The 18,367-nt window shown below is 53.2% G+C and overlaps 1 protein-coding gene across 1 annotated transcript; it reads right to left on the reverse strand.

The window, feature by feature from the left end:
• Window positions 1–3,250: 3,250 nt before the first annotated feature.
• LOC102760364 (b(0,+)-type amino acid transporter 1) lies at window positions 3,251–17,886 on the reverse strand. Its single transcript, XM_006767601.2, has 8 exons — window positions 17,102–17,886; window positions 13,441–13,574; window positions 12,851–12,980; window positions 11,736–11,860; window positions 10,191–10,275; window positions 9,440–9,680; window positions 6,461–6,514; window positions 3,251–3,315 (listed from the first exon to the last, which is right to left on the reverse strand). The coding sequence occupies exons 1-8, from the start codon at window positions 17,852–17,854 to the stop codon at window positions 3,251–3,253; spliced, it is 1,587 nt and encodes a 528-aa protein (XP_006767664.1). The 5' UTR covers window positions 17,855–17,886.
• Between the last annotated feature and the right edge of the window lie 481 nt (window positions 17,887–18,367).

The following is an 18,367-nucleotide window of genomic DNA, read 5'->3' on the forward strand; positions in this document are numbered from 1 at the left end:
CTCTTCCCTTTTTTAGTCTTCAATGCAAAGCAAGTGATCTAATCAGAGTATTTGTTCAGAGGTGATTCACTTCTTCTGTTCTCTATGAGGTCAGACTTTTGCAATAGGGGAGGAGCTAAATTCACAATAGGTTTCCACACTCCAGTGTGTTACCACAGAAGGTGTGTCTTGGCTATTTATAGCACAAGAGGGCGTCTATATTCAGACCCACTGCTCAGAACCGGGGAATCTGGGGAGCAGGAAACATTGTGGGGCGGCTCTGATGGATACGCGTCACCCCACCAGTCCAAGCCTCTGCCTCTGCTCCAGCTACCAGACAGGCCAGTGGAAGAGGGCTCAGCTAAAGGAACTTCTTCCCCAGGGTCCTCAATCAGGAAGGAGAACTCGGAAAATCTCTCTCTGGACAACTCTCTGATGGGACTGCTTCCTCTGTGGAATGCGGAGTCATGTGACTTCCGCTCAGCTCGGTCACAGTGTCTGTTTAAGAAGTGGATGCCTTGGAAACTAGATGACTTTCATTTTTAACAAAGCAAGGGGGCCTTACCTGCAGGAAATAAGAGTTAATTGTTTAGGCGTTCCTTTCCCTTTAAAACCTTGGAAATCCCGTGGCTATGCCTAGGAAGTTTGCTCACTCATTCATTCATTCCACTAACATGTTAGGGGCCTCCTGTATGCCTGGACCTCAGTAGAGGACCTAGCTTCTGTGCTCTAAGGGGACTCGGGGACTTGGTATACTTGGCATCAGACAGCTGTTGACCGGCCTACAGCTAATTGAGGTAGGGACAGGCCTTGCACTTGGCAGATATGAAGGAGGTGATGACAACTGCTGTTCTCATTCGATCACAGACGATGCAAACAAGCTCTGTGCCAGCAATGGGTTATGGGGAGAAATTACAAGGAGTCCCTGTCTTCAGAGGAGCTCCGGTTCATAAATATAAACGGCAATGCAGTATAACAGTCATAGCAAGTAAAATGACTGTTTCAGTCCGGGCCTGAGGAGGTCAGAGCAAGTTTGAACTGAGTGGTATATTGCAACTTTGGTGCCCTCATCAAACTACATCCCCTCCCCGCCTTTCAGGTATCCAACTCCTGCGTGGTCCCCTCCCATCATGAGTCTGAGCTTAACCAGGTGACTAGCTGCAGCCAAGAGGCATCAGTAAGACCGATGCAAGCTGCAGCTTGAGAAGCGCTTGCACAACAGGGCTTTCTCTCTTGGAATGCTTCTTCCTGGAACCTGGCTGCCATCATGCCTTAAGGAACTCAATCAGCCATGTGAATGGGACGATGGTGAGGTTACCCCTGAGACCTGCCCACAGGTCTGGCAACGCCCAGTTGAGTCAGGAAGTCCTGCCAAAATCATTCACTGCCTCCGTAATCATTTCTTGAGCCCACATTGGGAAAACAGCACTCACTGGGGGCAACTTTCCTTTCCCTTAAAAACTCTCTGACTTAAAGCTCCAGTGTCAGAAAATAAAAGGAAGCATCCCATGGACCTCTTCATGTTGTATGACTTTATAATGTAGAAAAAAAATGGGCTGAAGAAAAGATATGCCTGGCTGGTGAGAGGAGGGAAGGGGGACTTCTATATTTTTTTAAATCACAGAATGATTGAAGCACAAGAAAAATATAGAGAATAATATCTGCCACCCAGCTTTGCCAATCTTTGAATTTCCTGCATTTATTTCTAATCATTTCAGTACAGATGAGACTCCTGTGTACCCCTTCCCAATCCTTCTCTTCACCCTCCCTCCCTCCTATATGTTATTTCCCATCCCCGTGCATGTATTTATATATTCACTATATATGAGTGTGTCCTAAAGAGTGTTTTGAATGTTCCAAATTTTCACACTAATCATATCAGACTTTACGTAACCTCTACAGCCTGCTGTTTTTGCTCGATGATGTGTTTTGAGACTTAGCTGTGTTAATACATGTCGCTCTTGTTCACTCATTTTACCTGTATGAGGTTCCATTTTTAAGATATTTATCCATTTTCCTGTTGGTGGGCACTTGGATTATTTCCATGTTTTTTTTTCAGATAAACAATGCAGCAATGATTTATGGTGCGATTGGTAGGCCAACGTGCACATGTAGGAGACGTTCTAGGAGAAACACCTGTGTCATAGGAGGGAGCGTTGAATACGACCTAAATCCTGGGTTGCATTTTGAGTTCAGAAACTGCAGCCAAGGGCATATGAGATGTGCCTCTGTCTTCCACCTTAAGGGCCCCATATCCTAGGTGTGCGAGTGTGGCCACCGCTCCAAGAATGTGGTTCCAAACAATGCCCTTCCATCCAGACTCAGCTGGAATCCTTTCTCTTGTCTGTTTTTTCCTTTGGATTTACAGTGGGAGATAAGGACATTCTGAAGTGTCCTGATGATTCATACTGAGTGTGACAGTAGGAGAGTCAGGAGGGAGGGCATGACTGTTTAGAGAAGGGAAAAATGGGGTTATTCTGGAAAATCAGGAGGATTGACGTTCCGCTCAGCTATTCCTGGGTCACAAGCCACCCAGCAAAGACTTACTATTCTCCTAAGTCTGTGGATGCCTTTATTGATCTCTCCTGAGCTTCCTTACCTGGTTAGTTTCAGCTGGAGGACTGGCTGAGTGGAAAGGCCCTAAGGGTCCTGCTCACATGTCTGAAACTTGGTGCTGGCGGTCAGCTGGGTCACCTTGCCTCCCCTCCACTTGGTCACACCCTCCACTAGGCTAACCCAGCTTCCTTACACGGTCGTCTTGGGAAGCTTTCTACGAGAGAGGGAGAAGGCTCTATACAAACTCTTGCAGGGAAGGCCTAGAATTCACAGAGATCACTTTCTGCTCAACGCCATTGGCCAAAGCAGATCACAAGGCCAACACAGGGTTAAGGGCAGGACAAGTGGACCCTCCCTCTTGTCAGAAGGAGCAGCAAAGCCATGGGACAATGCAAGAAGCGTGGGGCAAATTGCTTCAGCTTCTTTGAAAACCATCTGCCCTGATGGAGCGACTCGGGCAGAGATGAAAATGTAACATTCACCATTGAGGTTGTCACTGGAGTCTTCTGTGCAGTTCCCAAAATAGGCCAAGATGATATCAGGCTCATCAGCCTGGCTTTCCTGGCAAGGAAGAGGCTCGTGGAGGGAGAGAGCTTTTAAATGATTGATGCTTGCGGGTTCTTCTCTTCACCTGAGAGTTCAATAAGGAATCTACCTTCTACCGTTGTGAATTAGCTCTTTAAAAGGCTCTTTTTGGTGTGGATAGTGCATTGTGCTAGCTGCTGAAGATACAGCGGTGAACAAAAGAACTATGGTCCCTCCTACCTCGGAGCTTTTGGTCTATGGAAAGGAAAGAGGCGTGAAACAATTAATGACACAGTTAAAGATTGAACGACAGTGGTGTAATGCCACAGGAGAAGTAAGGCATGCGGAGTGAAGATAAAAGGAAGTGGGGGCCCTGGCCTGGTGTCAGGATCAAGGAAAACTCCCTTGAGGAAAACATGGAGATAATTTTTAAAATATGTTTTTATTGATTTCAGAGAGGGGAAGGGAAAAGGAGAGAGAGAAACAACAATGATGAGAGAGAAGCATCGATTGGCTGCCTCCTGCACACCCCCTACTGGGGATGGAGCCCACAATCCGGGCATGTACCCTGACTGGGAATCTGTGGGGAGCCGATATAGGATTAAGCCTGGGACTGACCTGTTGGCAAAGTCACAAACAAGTCCCAGCTTAGAGGGCACAGTCCTCTTTAGCATATTTAGGCTTGACCTTATGATGCTCCCTCGATCTTATCTGGGAAGCTCATGGGCTGAGGGAAGTGGGAACCCCTGGACCGCTGGGGCTGGACCCTAGCAGGAATCAAACCGTAACTTCCTGGCTCATGAGTTGACACTCAACCACTGAGCCACACCAGCCAGGCAGGAGATAATTTTTGAGGAATCAATAGGCATTACACAGGCTAACACAGTGGAGGAAGGTGGTAATGAATAACTCAAGCAGAAGAAACAGCAGGTACTGAGTCTCTAGGAAGGGAAGAAGCCCACGTGTTTGAGGAGCTGAGAAAACAGAAAAGGAGAGAGTTGACCAGATGAGACTGGAGAGCAGGCAGGAGGCAGGTCATGCAGACCTGGTAGACCACGTAAAGGATTTAGGTCTGTCCTGAATTGGTGTTCTCATAAGACAAGAGACTCCAGGAGAGCACGTGCGCTGAGGAAAAGCCACGTGAGAACAGCGAGAGCCACCGCTGCCTGCCAAGGAGAAAGTTCTCACCAGAAACCAGACCTGCCAACACCTTGATCTTGGACCTCCAGCCTCCAGGACTGTGAGAAAATAAGTTTCTGTTGCTCAGACCACCCAGTCTGTGGCATTTTGTTCTGGAAGTCCTAGCAGACTAATACAGCATGTGAAATACTCAGATTTATGCTCTTAAAAGGTCATCCTGGTTGCTACGTGGTAGATGGACCCAAGGAACAAAAATTGTTCGTTGGAGATCTATTAGGAGCCTAGACAGACATCTGGGCGCACACACAGACACCTTGTTGTTGCTGTTTCGAGATTCCCATGTTACCAAGGGAACTTACCCACAAAGCCAGCTTGGGTTTTTCCTCTTTCATCAGCTGGTCGTTTCAGATCCTCCCTACAGCCATGAGCATGGGGGAGGGGCACAGATGTGACTCTGGTGGGCGCCATAGGGTTTCTGGGCTTCCTGCTTGCTGTGCCTTCTGGTCCCACTCATGCTCAGAGATGCACCCCTCCCATCTCACTATGGATTGTGGCTGGGCCCCCTCAACCTTCCCATGTGGTCGTTCTGACAGGACTCAGGTCCTGGGGGGTAATTCCAGCTGCACGGTCACTTGGTGTCCTGTACTCAGAGGTACTGTCTGTCCCAGGACCCAGAAGTATGCAGAAGTTGTTCTTCAAAAGACATTTAGTTCTCTATCCAGAGGGCATGGCCTCGCTCCAGAACCCAAGGTCTGCATTGTGTTTCTCCCACAGGGACTGGCCACAAACTCTGCGTGGCATCTTTACCTCCAACACCATAGAGTCAAGCAGATCATATGGCTGCAGCCAGGGCGCCCCCCGCCCCCACCCTCTCATGTGGTCCATTGTATGGGCCGGGCACAGCCCAGCCAGCCTTTCCCACCCTCTGATGGCCACCAGAAGGGACAGGTGCTCAAGTCCTTAGGCGTTTGCTAAACACTGCTCTTTTTTTCTTTCTTTTATAAAGTTTAAAGTTAATGGAGCTTATTAGTGAAGCATGCCAAACACTTTCTTATTTCATACTTACAACTTCCTATGAAGCAAGACTAGCCTCCTTGTCTTACAGATGAGGAAACTGAGGCACAGAGAGGTGAAGAGACCTGTTCAAAAATGCTCCACAGTGTGAGATAAAACCAACAAAAGAATACTAGGAGCCTCCAACTAGGCCAGTGATGGCGAACCTCTGACACGCGTGTCAGAGGTGACACGCGGACTCATTCTTTTGGTTGATTTTTCTTTGTTAAATGGCATTTAAATATATAAAATAAATATCAAAACTACAAGTCTTTGTTTTACTATGGTTGCAAATATCAAAAAATTTCTATATGTGACACAGCACCAGAGTTAAGTTAGGGTTTTTCAAAATGTGACACGCCGAGTGAACCTTTCAAAAGGTTCGCCATCACTGAACTAGGCAAGAAAACCTTTTAGAAGATTTTACTGGAGTAGAGAGGAGTAGACCACGATATTGGGGGCTGTGATGGCTGGTTTTAGTTACGTGTGAACTGGACTGGGCTAGCGGATGCCCACACAGCTGGTAAATATAATATTATTTCTGGGTGTGTCTTTGAGGGTGTTTCCAGAGGAGATTAGCATTTGACTCAGTGGGCTGAGAGAAGATCACCCTCACGAATGTGACATCATCTGGTCTGTGGAGGGTCTACATGGGACAGAAAGGTGGAGGAGGGCGAATTTGCTCTTTGCTTGAGCTGAAACCCTCGCCTTCTGCCCCGGGACATCAGTGCTCCTGGTCCTCAGGTCTTCCCTGCCTCTCCGCCCCTCCACTTCCCTGGACTTGAGCTTCTTTAGAGTTCAAGATAAATCATAGCACATACTTCCACTAAAAAAAAAAAAAAAAGGAGTTGTTCCCCGGCTCAGATAGCTCAGTGGTTGAGCATCGACCTATGAACCAGGAGGCCACGTTTTGAGTCCAGTTCAGGGTACACGCCCAGGTTGTGGGCTCGATCCCCAGTAGAGGGCATGCAGGAGGCAGCCAATCAATGATTCTCATCATTGATGTTTCTATCTCTCTCTTCCTCTCCCTTCCTCTCTGAAATCAATGAATATATTTTTTACAGTTGTTTACCTGAAGTTCAAACCCCACTAGCATCCTCTCTTTTATTTTAGTTTTGCTAACGTTTGCAATCCTAGCTTCTTTTGTGAAATGGGGTGCCACCCAGGTCATGAGCAGGTGAGACGGCACCAGGTGGGCTGCTGTTACCGTAGGCTGCGGAGAGGAGAGACCCTGGGCTGCAGGGGGCACAGTCTTCTAACCCTGAAAGGGCGAGGGTATGAGTCAGCCTCAGGGGAGAGTGGGAGATGTGAGGGTTCACAGTAACCACAGAAGGATGTCTCCCCCAGACCAGCCAGCAGTAAACAGGAAGTTCCCGCCCCCACCCCTGCTCTCGCCATGGTTAAGCAGATCCTAAACGAGGATTCAGATCAGTAGCTGATGCTGGTGTTTGGCAACCCTAAGCTGGATCTCCAAGCTCCCAACCCACAGGTGCCTCCAGTTTTCCAGCCCCCAGGCCAGAGGAGATGCCTGTACCCCACCCCCTCCCGGAGCCAGGGCCCAGACCAGACACAGAACCCCCAGTCTGGTTTGACAAGAGGAGGAGCTTCCCTACAAGCCACCAAGGTCCCCAGAAGTGGATGAGATGCTGGGTGTAGACTCCTGAGCCCGGGGTCCTGAGATAGTGAGGGACTAGAACTGAGGGAGGTGTGGGGCTGAGACCCCTCCCCCCTTGCCCACCGGGCCCCGTGGGAGCACAGGACAGAAAAATAAACCACGCTGGCCCACGGGAAGCCACTGGATGCTTCGCCAGCTCTGCCGCTCACTTGTCGCTTGGCAAGTCACCTGGCTGCTCCAAATCTCAGTTTGCCTTCTGAGAAATAACAAGAAGATACTGCCCTGCCTGCCTGCCTCCTCCCGCTGGTATAAGAGTCAATTTCCTATGCAAGGGCTCCCTCCGCTACCAGTGGGCAGGCAGCCTCAGAAAGGTTTCCAGGGGTCAACAGGCAAGGTCAAGTGTTTAAATGGCCTTCATGTCCATCACTTAGTACCAGAAACGGGCAGCTGGGGACAGGAGCCAGCCCCAGAGTCGTTCAAAACTAAGACCCCAGGCCCTGGGCAGCGGGTCCCAGCAGGCAGTGCCTGGGCCCAGGGGAACTACGGTGCGAGACGGGGAAACGAAGGCCCCAAACAGCCCGCGGCCTTCCAAGCACTGGCGGTTTGTTGAGACACCACCCAGGCCAGACCCAGGGCCAAGACTCTGAGTGTGGTGGGTCAGGAGAGGAGGTGGCGCTGGGGACAGGAGGCGGTGAATGTGCCCCACACGCCAAGGAGCTGGCTATCCTCTGACCAGGCCCCACCCCCACGTTAGAGGACAGTTCTTCAAGAGCTCCCCTGTGCGGCCCACTCCTCATGCTGCCGCTGGGGCGTGAGTGTGGTGACCGGGTGCAGCAGGAAGTGAGCACACATGTACATGCGGTGGGTGGGCACAGTGGGAAAGCAGGCCTGGCGGATTTCAATGAGGTGGGTCACTCCCTTGAACAGCTTAGTCATGAAAAACTGTCTTCAACACTCGATTCGCTTCCAAGGCTCCTGTTTCCCCGTGACTCCTGTGTATGCCTCTCAGCCTTGATGGTGTTTGAGCTCCGGATAGGCAACCCCCGATGATCGCCACAGGACAGTCCCGCAGCGTTTCCAACTGGACACAGTAAAATGCCCCCCTTTCCTCTAGCGCCCCTCCTCCCCGCTTCTCTATTTCCATGAACCCCAACATGAACACTAGGTCAGCTGGGCTCGGACTGTGAGTCATGGCTGACTTCGCCTCCTCCCCCACAGCCAGGAAGCCGGCCCGCACTTCCTCGCTGTGGCCTCAGATCTACCCACACCCCTCAGACCTGCTGCTGCCCACCCCCCGGCCCCCGGAGAGCCGCTCTCACCCTCGGTGCCCTCAGCACAAGGAGCCAGATCCACCTTCGGGAGCACCATCTCCTCTCCAAGGCTGCAGTGCACTCCAGCCCCAGGGCTCACTCAGGGCCCCCCATTTTCTGAGCCAAATGGCCCTCATTTGACCCCACCCCTCCTCCCTGAGCCTCCCAGTCAGCCCCCATGAGGCCCCAGAACAGGCCAGCCAGGGGGACGGCCCAGGGTTGGAGCACGAAGCTGGGTGATGCTGCCTTTAGAAGGAACTGGTTGCCCACAGAGACGGGCTGGAATCTCCCCCAGTTTGAGGCTCACACTCAAGAGGCCACGCCCTGGGCTGTGATGATTAACAGTGGTGAGTGCACCAGGATCAATGCATCTCACACAGACATGGGACTCCTGCAGCAGGGCCCCCACACAAAGGCAGTAACTCAGGCTGGTCCCGCCTCCTCTGTCCCTCACTCAACCCCCAGGGCCTGTGGGACAGGCCTGTGCCCGTGAGAAGCCGAGAGCAGGCTGAGGCCCGGTGCCCTTCCCTGCCAAGCACCCCATTGGTGTCTCACCATCTAAGTCAGCGGTTCTCAACCTTGGCTGCACATTAGAATCACCTGGGAATCTTTTTGAAATCCTGATTTCTGGCCCTCATCTTCCAGAAATTCTGTTTCTTGTTTATGGGGTGGGGCCACAACATTAGTAACAAAGAAATAGAATTTCTGGAGGATGAGGCCCAGAAATCAGGATTTTAAAAAGATTCCCAGGTGAGTCTAATGTGCAGCCAAGGTTGAGAACCACTGCTCTAAGTGTTTCTCTGCCTTTTCATCTCTGACCAGATCAGCTGGCATAGGTGAAATGCTGATCTGATCGCTGCTAATGGGAAACTAGCTCCAAAGATGCTGTTTACTCTTACATTCAGTGCAGCTGTGAGGTCCTGGGCTGAAGGAGCGGTTCTCAGAGAAGGCGCCAGAGAGAGGAGGAGAGGGAGAGAGGGATGCTGTGCTGGGTGCTTAACCCAAAACTCCACAACACCGTGTCCTGGCACTTTAGGAGCTTGTGAGAATCATGCGTGGTCCACCCATAGAGGCTGGCCAGGCCACTTTTGTGAGAACAGAATCATCTGCAGTAAAGAGGGCAGAGCAGACCAGACCTGCCCAGCCCATCCGTCAATTTTTTTTTAATTTAAATTCTTTATTGTTGAAAGTACTACATGTCTTCTTTTTCCACCATTGACCTCTCCCCAGCTACTCACCCCCCCACCCCCCGGCCCCCTACCCTCGCACAAGTCAACATTTTTAGTGGCTGGAGCAACTTCCAGGAGCAGCTGGAGATGCAGGGTGGCCGTCTGCAAACACTTGGGCTGGTGCTGGAAGTAGACAAACAGGAAGTAGACCAGGAATCCACTGAGCAGGAGCAGGAAGATGTAGAGGAACTCGATCTGCGGATGGTCGATGATGGGTGCCAGCACCAGGTAGAGAGAAGCAAGGAGCACGACGACGGGGACGATGGTGGGGACCTGCAATGGGCAGAGCCCTGGATGGTGAGAGGTGCGCGGGAGGCGGTATGTGTTCCCTGGGCTCTGTGCCTCCTGCCTGCCTTGCTGTTGCTTCCACCTGCCACCAGCTCCTCCCCTCCAGTCCCTGCCCAGATGATACCTCGCCTGGCCAGGGGAGCCACCTGCTGGGCTACAGAGGGTCCTCCAGGGAGCAGAAGCTTTGCAACCCGCCCAGTCCTCTCTGTGCCCTGTGAATCCAGCTGTGTGCGTGCCTCCTCCTGCACTGGTTTTCCACTGTTCTCCCGTGGGGTCCTCCACGGGAGAAGTGAATCCCCAGTGAGTAGAATCAATGCTGTGTGAGTCAGATATCCCTCACCTCTCACCCCAGGAAATAGAGAAATTCTCTACCAGAAAGGCCAGTGGCCACCCCTTACCTTCTTCCTCTGGGTCCTGACAGAGGCTATGGTTCAACAACCAGCCTCACACAACAGCTTAGGGTTGAAAAAGCCCAATGGGTACCCCAATGTCTACCTTGTAAGGTCGGGGTAGGCTCTTCTTCATTCGCAAGTACAGGAGACAGCTGATGGTAGTTCCGTAGGTGACCCAGGCAAGGAAGCTGAAAGGCAGACTTGAGTCACTCACTAGCAGGCCCTGCCATAGGCTGGCCTCCTAGGGACAAACCTGGGGCAGAAGTACAAGCTCATCCAGGGCCTTGCAGCCACCTCCAGCTCCCCTGATCCATGAAGATGAGGACAGAAGGCAAGGTGGGGGCACCGAGGACCAGGATGCCCTGGAGGGTCAACATTACCCCATTCTGCCTCCTTTACCTTCTGGCACAAAGGGGCACCGCCTCACCACGTGTTCACGGGGAGGGAGGAGTGTCTGTGTTTTCTAAAACAAGTCTGATGGCATCTCAAGGAAGCCTGTGCGCTTCTCAGGGACCAGCACCCTCGTAGCCGATCCCCCACCCAGCAAATCCTGGCTTCTGCTTTCCCGTGTAGGTCACTGAGTGGCTGGTGCAGGTCTGATGAAATCCCCAGCTAGCCTTGGAGGCAGGGTCCAGATCAGGCCATCCCTTGAGGCGGTCAAGACCAAGATGTTGGGTCCTCACTGAGATGCAATGAATTCCTAGCGTTCTCACTCTGGGCTGGGACATTCTCAGTCACACGCCCCAATCTCAGTCCGAAGACCCCCTCTGGTCACCATAGATTTGATTTTATTCTCACCATAGAATGATTTCATTTTTTTCTCACAGGGGGAAAAAAAAAAGGAAGAAAAACCATGTCTGTTACTTAATGTTCTGAAGAAAGTCACATCAGGCACTGCATATCCTGTTCCCGAAGATGCATTATACTTATGACAACAAAAGAAGGGACATGTGGTGCTTGGAAAATTACCCTGAGAACTCCTTGGGCATGCAGACCTGTCCAGAAACCAGCTTCAAATGAGGCTACAAAATTACAACTGGATAGCACCACAGCCCATCCTCTCTGCCCCAGGGAAGGTGAGAAAGGGGGTCAGATTATCTCCCCACTTTGCTGCAATCATTGTGCTTGCCTGTGGGTCTGCCCTGAGTTCAATAGAGACATGTTGGGTCAGAGTCCAGGATGCAGACCAGACTCCAAAGGAGAAATCACAGCAGAACCAAGGGCTGCAATCGTGTGAATAAAGCCTGAATATCCTTTCACATTATCTTAGTGACAGAATAGAGGAATAGCAATAAAAGTAAAAGTGAGAAAGACAGCACAAGCCTTTAACTTGCCTCTCTCTCGACCTCCTGGTTCATCTGTCTCAATGAATATTTGTAAGCAGAGCAAGAGAAGAGAGAGCCACATTTAATTTTGGAAACATAACTGGAGGAGAATGGCTGAAATGTTTGTGCCTGGGCTCCCAGAGTGTGTAAGTGTATGTGTGGATACATATAGTGGAGATTATACACACACACACACACACACACACACACACACACGGGACTTCCAGCGTGTGCATGTATATATTTATGTGCATAGATTCAAGTATAAGTGTGTACACATAGGGCCCATGAGATACTCAGCCTGGCAGGACCGTCTCACTTGCCTGAAGAAGTTCACGATGTTGCTGAAGTTCCCTGAGATGACCAGGACCAAAGTCACTGCCGTGGTGAACACCAGAGCCGGAGTCGGTGTGAGGCGACGGGTGTGAATCATGGACAGAAGCCCGGGCTGGGGAGCGAAGCCAGGTGTCAGGCACCCCCCAGGGGAGCCAAAGCGGACGTCTGCCCGGGGAAGCTGCCGGTTCTCCTCCCTGCCACACTCACTCTGCACACCAGTGTGCCCAACCTAACCGTCCCCAGTTCCCACGGCTTCCAGATGTGGGCCTGTGGCTCACCAGGGGTGACCAGGCTCAGGGTGCAGACTGGGGGGGCCTGTCCCCACAGACCAGCCAAGACCCAAATAGCTTAGTATGTGGGGCTGGGGCGTGGAGGCTGAGGCAGATGCCTGGCCAGGTCTTTTGACTTTCTACTGCTCACCCCAGGACAGGAAGAGGGACAAAGATGGGTTTGGGGAGAGATGGAGAAGGATGGAGGAGAGGGCAGGACAAGCGTGCCTGGAGCATGGAGCGGGATCGTGGGTTATTGTTGGTAGACTGTTTTATTGTCCAGCAAACACTGGGTCTCCATCTCCCACTTCTGGGGGAGAAATACCGTTTCCCACCCGTTGATGTTGGGCTTGGCCAATGAAGTGTGAGCAGGAGTAGAGACTCTACATGTGCTCGTGTGATTGGCTTGGTCTCGTGAGCCCCTGCCACCTGCTATGGCAAGACATGCCCCAGGACTCACATTTGGAATGAGAAGGCCCAAACACAAGCCCATCCTGATCCATCAACCACGGCAACATGAGCCGTTTGTGGTTGTAAGCCTTTGAGATAAGGGCGTTGTCTGTTATTCAGCATGATTGCAGCAAAGCTAACAGAGTGTCAGAGAGGACCCCAGAGGAGTGGCCTGGAGGGTACACAGTAGCTCCACCCTGTGACCCAGCACGGTGAGCCTCCAAAGGCTGAAGTAAAGGGACTCTAGTTCTGATGCAGATGCATTGAGCCCCATTCTCAGAGGAAGAGGGCTGTGTCTAGAGGGCAAGTCCTGCTTTGGGCTATATGCTAGGCTCCCGGCAGGAGGAAGCTTAGCTTGCAGTCCTTCCCAGACCACCTCTCACCAAGTGGCCTTCTCTTGCAGCCACGTAGCACACACGGCTTCCGCTGAAGAACGTCCCATGGGCAGAGCCAAATGTCGAGAGTGCCACAGCCAAAGGCACCAGCCAGGCCCAGGCCCCCAGAACCTGGTTCCTAGGATGACAGAGGGGTCAGGGGGAAGCACTCGAGCAACAGCCTGAAAGACTGTCACATCTGAAAACTGAGCAAGCGAGACATTGAAGTAAGTTTCTTTTAATTCTTTTCTATAATACTAGAGGCCCGGTGCATGAATTTGTACACGGGGGGGGGGGGGTCCCTCCTGTCTGGCCTCCTGTCTTGGTCCAAGGTGTGCATGAACCCAGATTCAGGGCTGTCAGGGCCCCAGCAGCAAGGTCTGGGTCAGTGTACGTCATAGCTACTGGCTGGCCATCCGGTCATTCCGGCCATTCAGTCGTAATGGCTGCTTAGGCTTTTATATATAGAGATATATATGTTATTGATTTCAGAGAGAAAGGGAGAGCACGCCAGTTGGGCACAGAAAGTTTAACACCCATGGGGCACTATCCTTCCCCACCCTGGGGTCTGCCTGGCGGCCTAGGAACATGAAACTCACCCCCAGCTCACGGCCACAGCATCAGTGGAGAGGATTTCATTGGGTGACAGCACTAGCAGGTAACTGATGTTGACTAGGATGTACAGGCCCGTGACCAGGGGAATGGCGATCATCAGCGCCCACACCAGGTTCTGCTGTACAGTCAGAGAGAGGAGGCCATATGTTAGCCCGTGAGGTCCTTCCCAGGCCCCTGAGCACAGCACTGAGCTCATCCCAGCTGCAGGGCACGTGCCAGGGCCTGGGGCCACGCAGGCCACGTGCCCCTCCTCCATGAGTTCAGAGACCCACCACAAGGACACACACAGGCAGATGCCCTGGGCGGCGGTGAGGGGCCCTAACCGGTCAGAGCAGTGGAGGCACGGAGCGGCCAGCAGGGGTGGGGAGGGGAGAGGAGCCATCACCAAAACAGGGCCTTCCACTGGGCTCTCCTTGAAGAATGGGAGAGGTTCAGGCAGGTGGAAGGGGAGGGACTCCTACCAGGGGCAGCCACAGAGCAGAGGCACAGGGAAGAGACAGGATAGGTAAAGGTCGCATCGTCAGCTGTTCACTGAGCACTTCAGCTGGAATATTCCAGGACCCCCAGGCCTGCCCTGCCGGGGGGCCGGGGACCCCAGGACTCAGACCCAGGCTGAGGGCCATTACACTTGGGGTTCTCCTCTGACCCTCAGTCTCCTCAACTGGAAATTGGGGATCATTGGGGATCTGTCAAATGGGACTTCCCGCTGTCTGCCTCTCTGCCAGGCGTGAGGGGCAGCAAAGAGGAAGGGGAGAAGGGCCCTGGAAACAGGGGCTGTGGCACTGGGACCAGTTTGCACTGCTGAGGCCTCGGTGCCCAACGGACCCCCGTCACCCCATAAAGGTACCAAGCTCACCTTGGGTCACCTTGGCAGGCAGGCACTGATGACCCAGAACCATCCCCTCGGCACCAAGCGGCACCCAGGACATGTTACTGACACTTACAATGTGACATAAAACAGAACCAGAGGAGGCCATTCTTCGCCAAGACGCAGGGAGCTCTCAGTCAGACTGGCACAGAGCTGTCTGTCACTGTGGGGGCAGGCAGACCTCCTCCCCCTCCCCTACGGAGGGCCCTCCCCTGATTCAGCATCTCCCCCTCGGAGTGTATCTTCCATCCTTCAATATAACGTGAAAAGCAATTTCCAGAGTTTTCTGCCAGGAGGAGACCTGCTCACAGAAAACTTTGGATCTGGGCGCGGGAGGAAGGACACGGGGCACTGAGGACGGAGTAGCCTCTCAGAGCCTGTTCTCACCCCCCCCTCATTTTTCCTTCCGGGGGACCCCAGGACTCAGACCCAGGCTGAGGGCCATTACACTTGGGGTTCTCCTCTGACCCTCAGTCTCCTCAACTGGAAATTGGGGATCATTGGGGATCTGTCAAATGGGACTTCCCGCTGTCTGCCTCTCTGCCAGGCGTGAGGGGCAGCAAAGAGGAAGGGGAGAAGGGCCCTGGAAACAGGGGCTGTGGCACTGGGACCAGTTTGCACTGCTGAGGCCTCGGTGCCCAACGGACCCCGTCACCCCATAAAGGTACCAAGCTCACCTTGGGTCACCTTGGCAGGCAGGCACTGAGGACCCAGACCCATCCCCTCGGCACCAAGCGGCACCCAGGACATGTTACTGACACTTACAATGTGACATAAAACAGAACCAGAGGAGGCCATTCTTCGCCAAGACGCAGGGACCTCTCAGTCAGATTGGCACAGAGCTGTCTGTCACTGTGGGGGCAGGCAGACCTCCTCCCCCTCCCCTACGGAGGGCCCTCCCCTGATTCAGCATCTCCCCCTCGGAGTGTATCTTCCATCCTTCAATATAACGTGAAAAGCAATTTCCAGAGTTTTCTGCCAGGAGGAGACCTGCTCACAGAAAACTTTGGATCTGGGTGCGGGAGGAAGGACACGGGGCACTGAGGACGGAGTAGCCTCTCAGAGCCTGTTCTCACCCCCCCCTCATTTTTCCTTCAGACACAAACGCCCTGTTCTTTCTGGCCTCTGGGTTCAGATTCCTACTGCTTCCATGTGGCTGTTTAGCCACAAAACGCATCAGTCCGCCTCTTCCAGGAAGCCCACTAGGTTGCTCTGCCTCATAGTGGTCTCCTTTCCTGAACTCCAGCAGCAAGTGGCGGCAGAGCCCCGACAAGCACATCTGCTTCATTGTATCCAAGCCTCTGTCCTGCCCTGTCCTAAGGGCAGGGGCCAGATAGGGTGGCCAACTCATCCCAGTTCACTTGGGAATTTCCAGCTTTTAGCACTGAAAGTCCAGCACCCCTGGGGATCCCTCCGTCCTGAGCAACCCGGATGGTAGGCCGCCCAACCTAGCAGGTCACATGGAAAACTTGTGAAAGTGACACAAATAAGGTAACAATAAATTCTCCTATGAGATGGGTCCTCCCATCTCCTTTCTAGTTCTAAAACCTGAGAATCTGAGGACAAAGAACTTGCCCCAGCCAGTGTGCACATGGCCACTAATTCCTCATGATCCCAGTCCTGGATATATGGCTCTGCCTGGGCCCTGTGAGGCAGAGTCCTGGGGTCCCCCTCCTGTGGGCCTCCTAGCAGGGTGCCCTCAGCGGGTGAGCACCCACCATGCCTGACCCAGCCCCATGCCCCATGCCCAGATGAACTTGACTCATCTCGGACAGCCCACCCGCCAGCTAAGGAGCTGTGACAGCTACAGAGCCCTACAGTTGAGCCACGGACAGGTTTCTGGCGAAGACACAAGAACAGAGAGATTTTTCTGGTTTCATTCTCAAGTACCTTAATCTTGCACTCAAATCCCCTGGACCAAAGCCAGCCTGCTGCTTGCTTTTATAAACAAACTTGTATTGGGATGCAGCCATTTATTTGCTTATGACTCCTCACAGCATCCCCCAAACCCCTATCCAGAGGGTCTTTGCTGAGAGCTGACAGCCCTCAGGGCCCTAAAGCCAATCTAGGACAGAAAGGGAAGGACGGGCCATTTCATCCTGTAAGAACTTAAAACTCCTGCAGGGGAGCAAGGAAACAAATGGCATCCGAGGCAAATGTATGTGTAGCCTCGGCCTCCCCACCACCTGAAGAGTCCAAGTGTTGCAAATGCTTTCTGGGAGGCAGGTGGGGGCGGGGGGCACCTACAGACCCACCCCCCACCAGGCAGTGACTAACCAGCCCACGGTTCTCCGCTGGGTGAGCCAGGCAGGACTGGCCCACTCTCCTATCCCAAGCCACGCCGCTGTGTCCTACAGTGGCTCCCATGGCAAGTGTGAATTAAGTGTGTACTACTATGTTACAGAGGGAACAGCCCAAGAGATATCAAACTGAGCCATCACGCATGGCCTCCTGCTAGCCCTATGACCTCAGCATCACGCCTCCATTCTGAGCCTCGGTTTTCCCACATGAAAAATGGGATGATAATGCCTACCTCGCCGGGCAGCCATATGAGACCCTGGGGATGATGCTGTGAAGTCCTCTGCTTCCTTGAGACGTCATTATTTCTATAATTCCATACACTAATCAGAGTGGACAATGGCTGGCATCCATTCCCATGAGCCTAGGAAGGGCGCCCCTGTTTTCAGCCAATTTTTCATGGTTTTAGCTCGAAGGACAATCACTGACACTGCTGATGCTCAGAGACTTCGCCCCCCAAAGCAGTGTCATGGACTCACTTGTGGGTTCTTGAGCTCCTCCAACACATAGTTGAGGGTATTCCAGCCGTCGAAGGACCACAGGCCCTGGTAGAAGGCCATGCTGATGCGCCCGGTCTGCCGCGACGTGTTGTGGAAGGCAGCCAGGAGGGCTTCGGTGCGGCCGCGGCCCTGGCCCAGCACCACCACGCCGCCCACCACGACGACCAGCAAGGAGAACACTTTGGCGGCCGTGCACACGTCGTTCAGCTGGGTGGCCAGCTTTGAGCTCCAGCCGTTCACCACCAGCAGCAGCAGGATGCAGGCGACCGCCATGCTCTTGAGCACTGCCGGGGGCAGGGAGGAGCAGCCGGGGTAGAAGGGGGCCACTGCATACTCGGCGAAGCTCAGAGAGATGGCAGCGATGGAGGCGGGGCGGCTCACCAGCACGAACGTGTAGATGACCAGGAAGGCCGGCAAGGAGCCATAGGTATGCAGGATGTAAGCATACTCCCCCCCGGATTCGGGAACCAGGGCCCCCAGCTCAGCGAAGCACAGGGCACTCAGAGTGGCCAGGAGGCCACAGGCGGCCCAGACCACGAGACTGGCCCCGGGGCTGCCCATGTAAACCAAGATCCCCTGTGGTGACATGAAGATGCCAGAGCCAACCATACTGCCGACGATCAGGGACACGCCGCTCCACAGGCCGATCTCCCTCCTCAGCCTCAGCCTCCCAGCACCCCGCTCCTGCCCGGCCACCCCCTCGCCACCGTCTCTCTCCCGACTTCTCTCCATCTCAGAACCTCAGAAGTCGCCTTGTGCACTCGGGCAGAAGCAGATACTCTGATGCCTGTGGACCTGTCCTGCAGCAGTTAATGATTATAGGACCTGAGGAGTCTCGGCCCGAGGCCAGAGAGCCAGAGCATGGCGTGTAGAAGGTTCCGAGCCTTCAATGATCTACCCGCCCCCCTCCAACCCAGAGCCCAGGACAGGCATCTGCAGAAGCTGTTTGTCAATGAAGCCCAGGAAATGTTAAGGAAAGGGGGGTTCTAGCAGAAATCCCTGTTGGCCAATTCCACAGCAATAACAGCTAGATGAGCGCTCTGTGCCAAACATCCGATTGCTGAGCAATGACACAGACAAGCCTAAGAATCTCGACAACTCTTTCATCAGACAAGCACTGAAGTCCTTATTTCCCCAAGTTTCCAATTAAAACTGCACCAGCCCTCCTCCGAAGAACTGAGACGGTGGAAAAAGAGGGTCCAAATAGCGCAGGGCAAAGCTTGTTCCGCTAGCGGAAAGGGGCGG

This window comes from Myotis davidii, unplaced genomic scaffold (assembly GCF_000327345.1).
Source record: "Myotis davidii unplaced genomic scaffold, ASM32734v1 scaffold238, whole genome shotgun sequence".
NCBI lineage: Eukaryota > Metazoa > Chordata > Mammalia > Chiroptera > Vespertilionidae > Myotis > Myotis davidii.

Bases quoted from the DNA above. Each gene is read 5' to 3' on its own strand.
- LOC102760364 (XM_006767601.2), bottom strand. From the start codon at position 17,854: ATGGAGAGAAGTCGGGAGAGAGACGGTGGCGAGGGGGTGGCCGGGCAG. The intron at 10,276-11,735 runs GCAAGTGAGACG...TCTGCCTTTCAG, and splicing joins AACATCGTGAACTTCTTCAG to CTTCCTTGCCTGGGTCACCT. The intron at 9,681-10,190 runs GTAGACATTGGG...TGCCCATTGCAG, and splicing joins GCCTACCCCGACCTTACAAG to GTCCCCACCATCGTCCCCGT.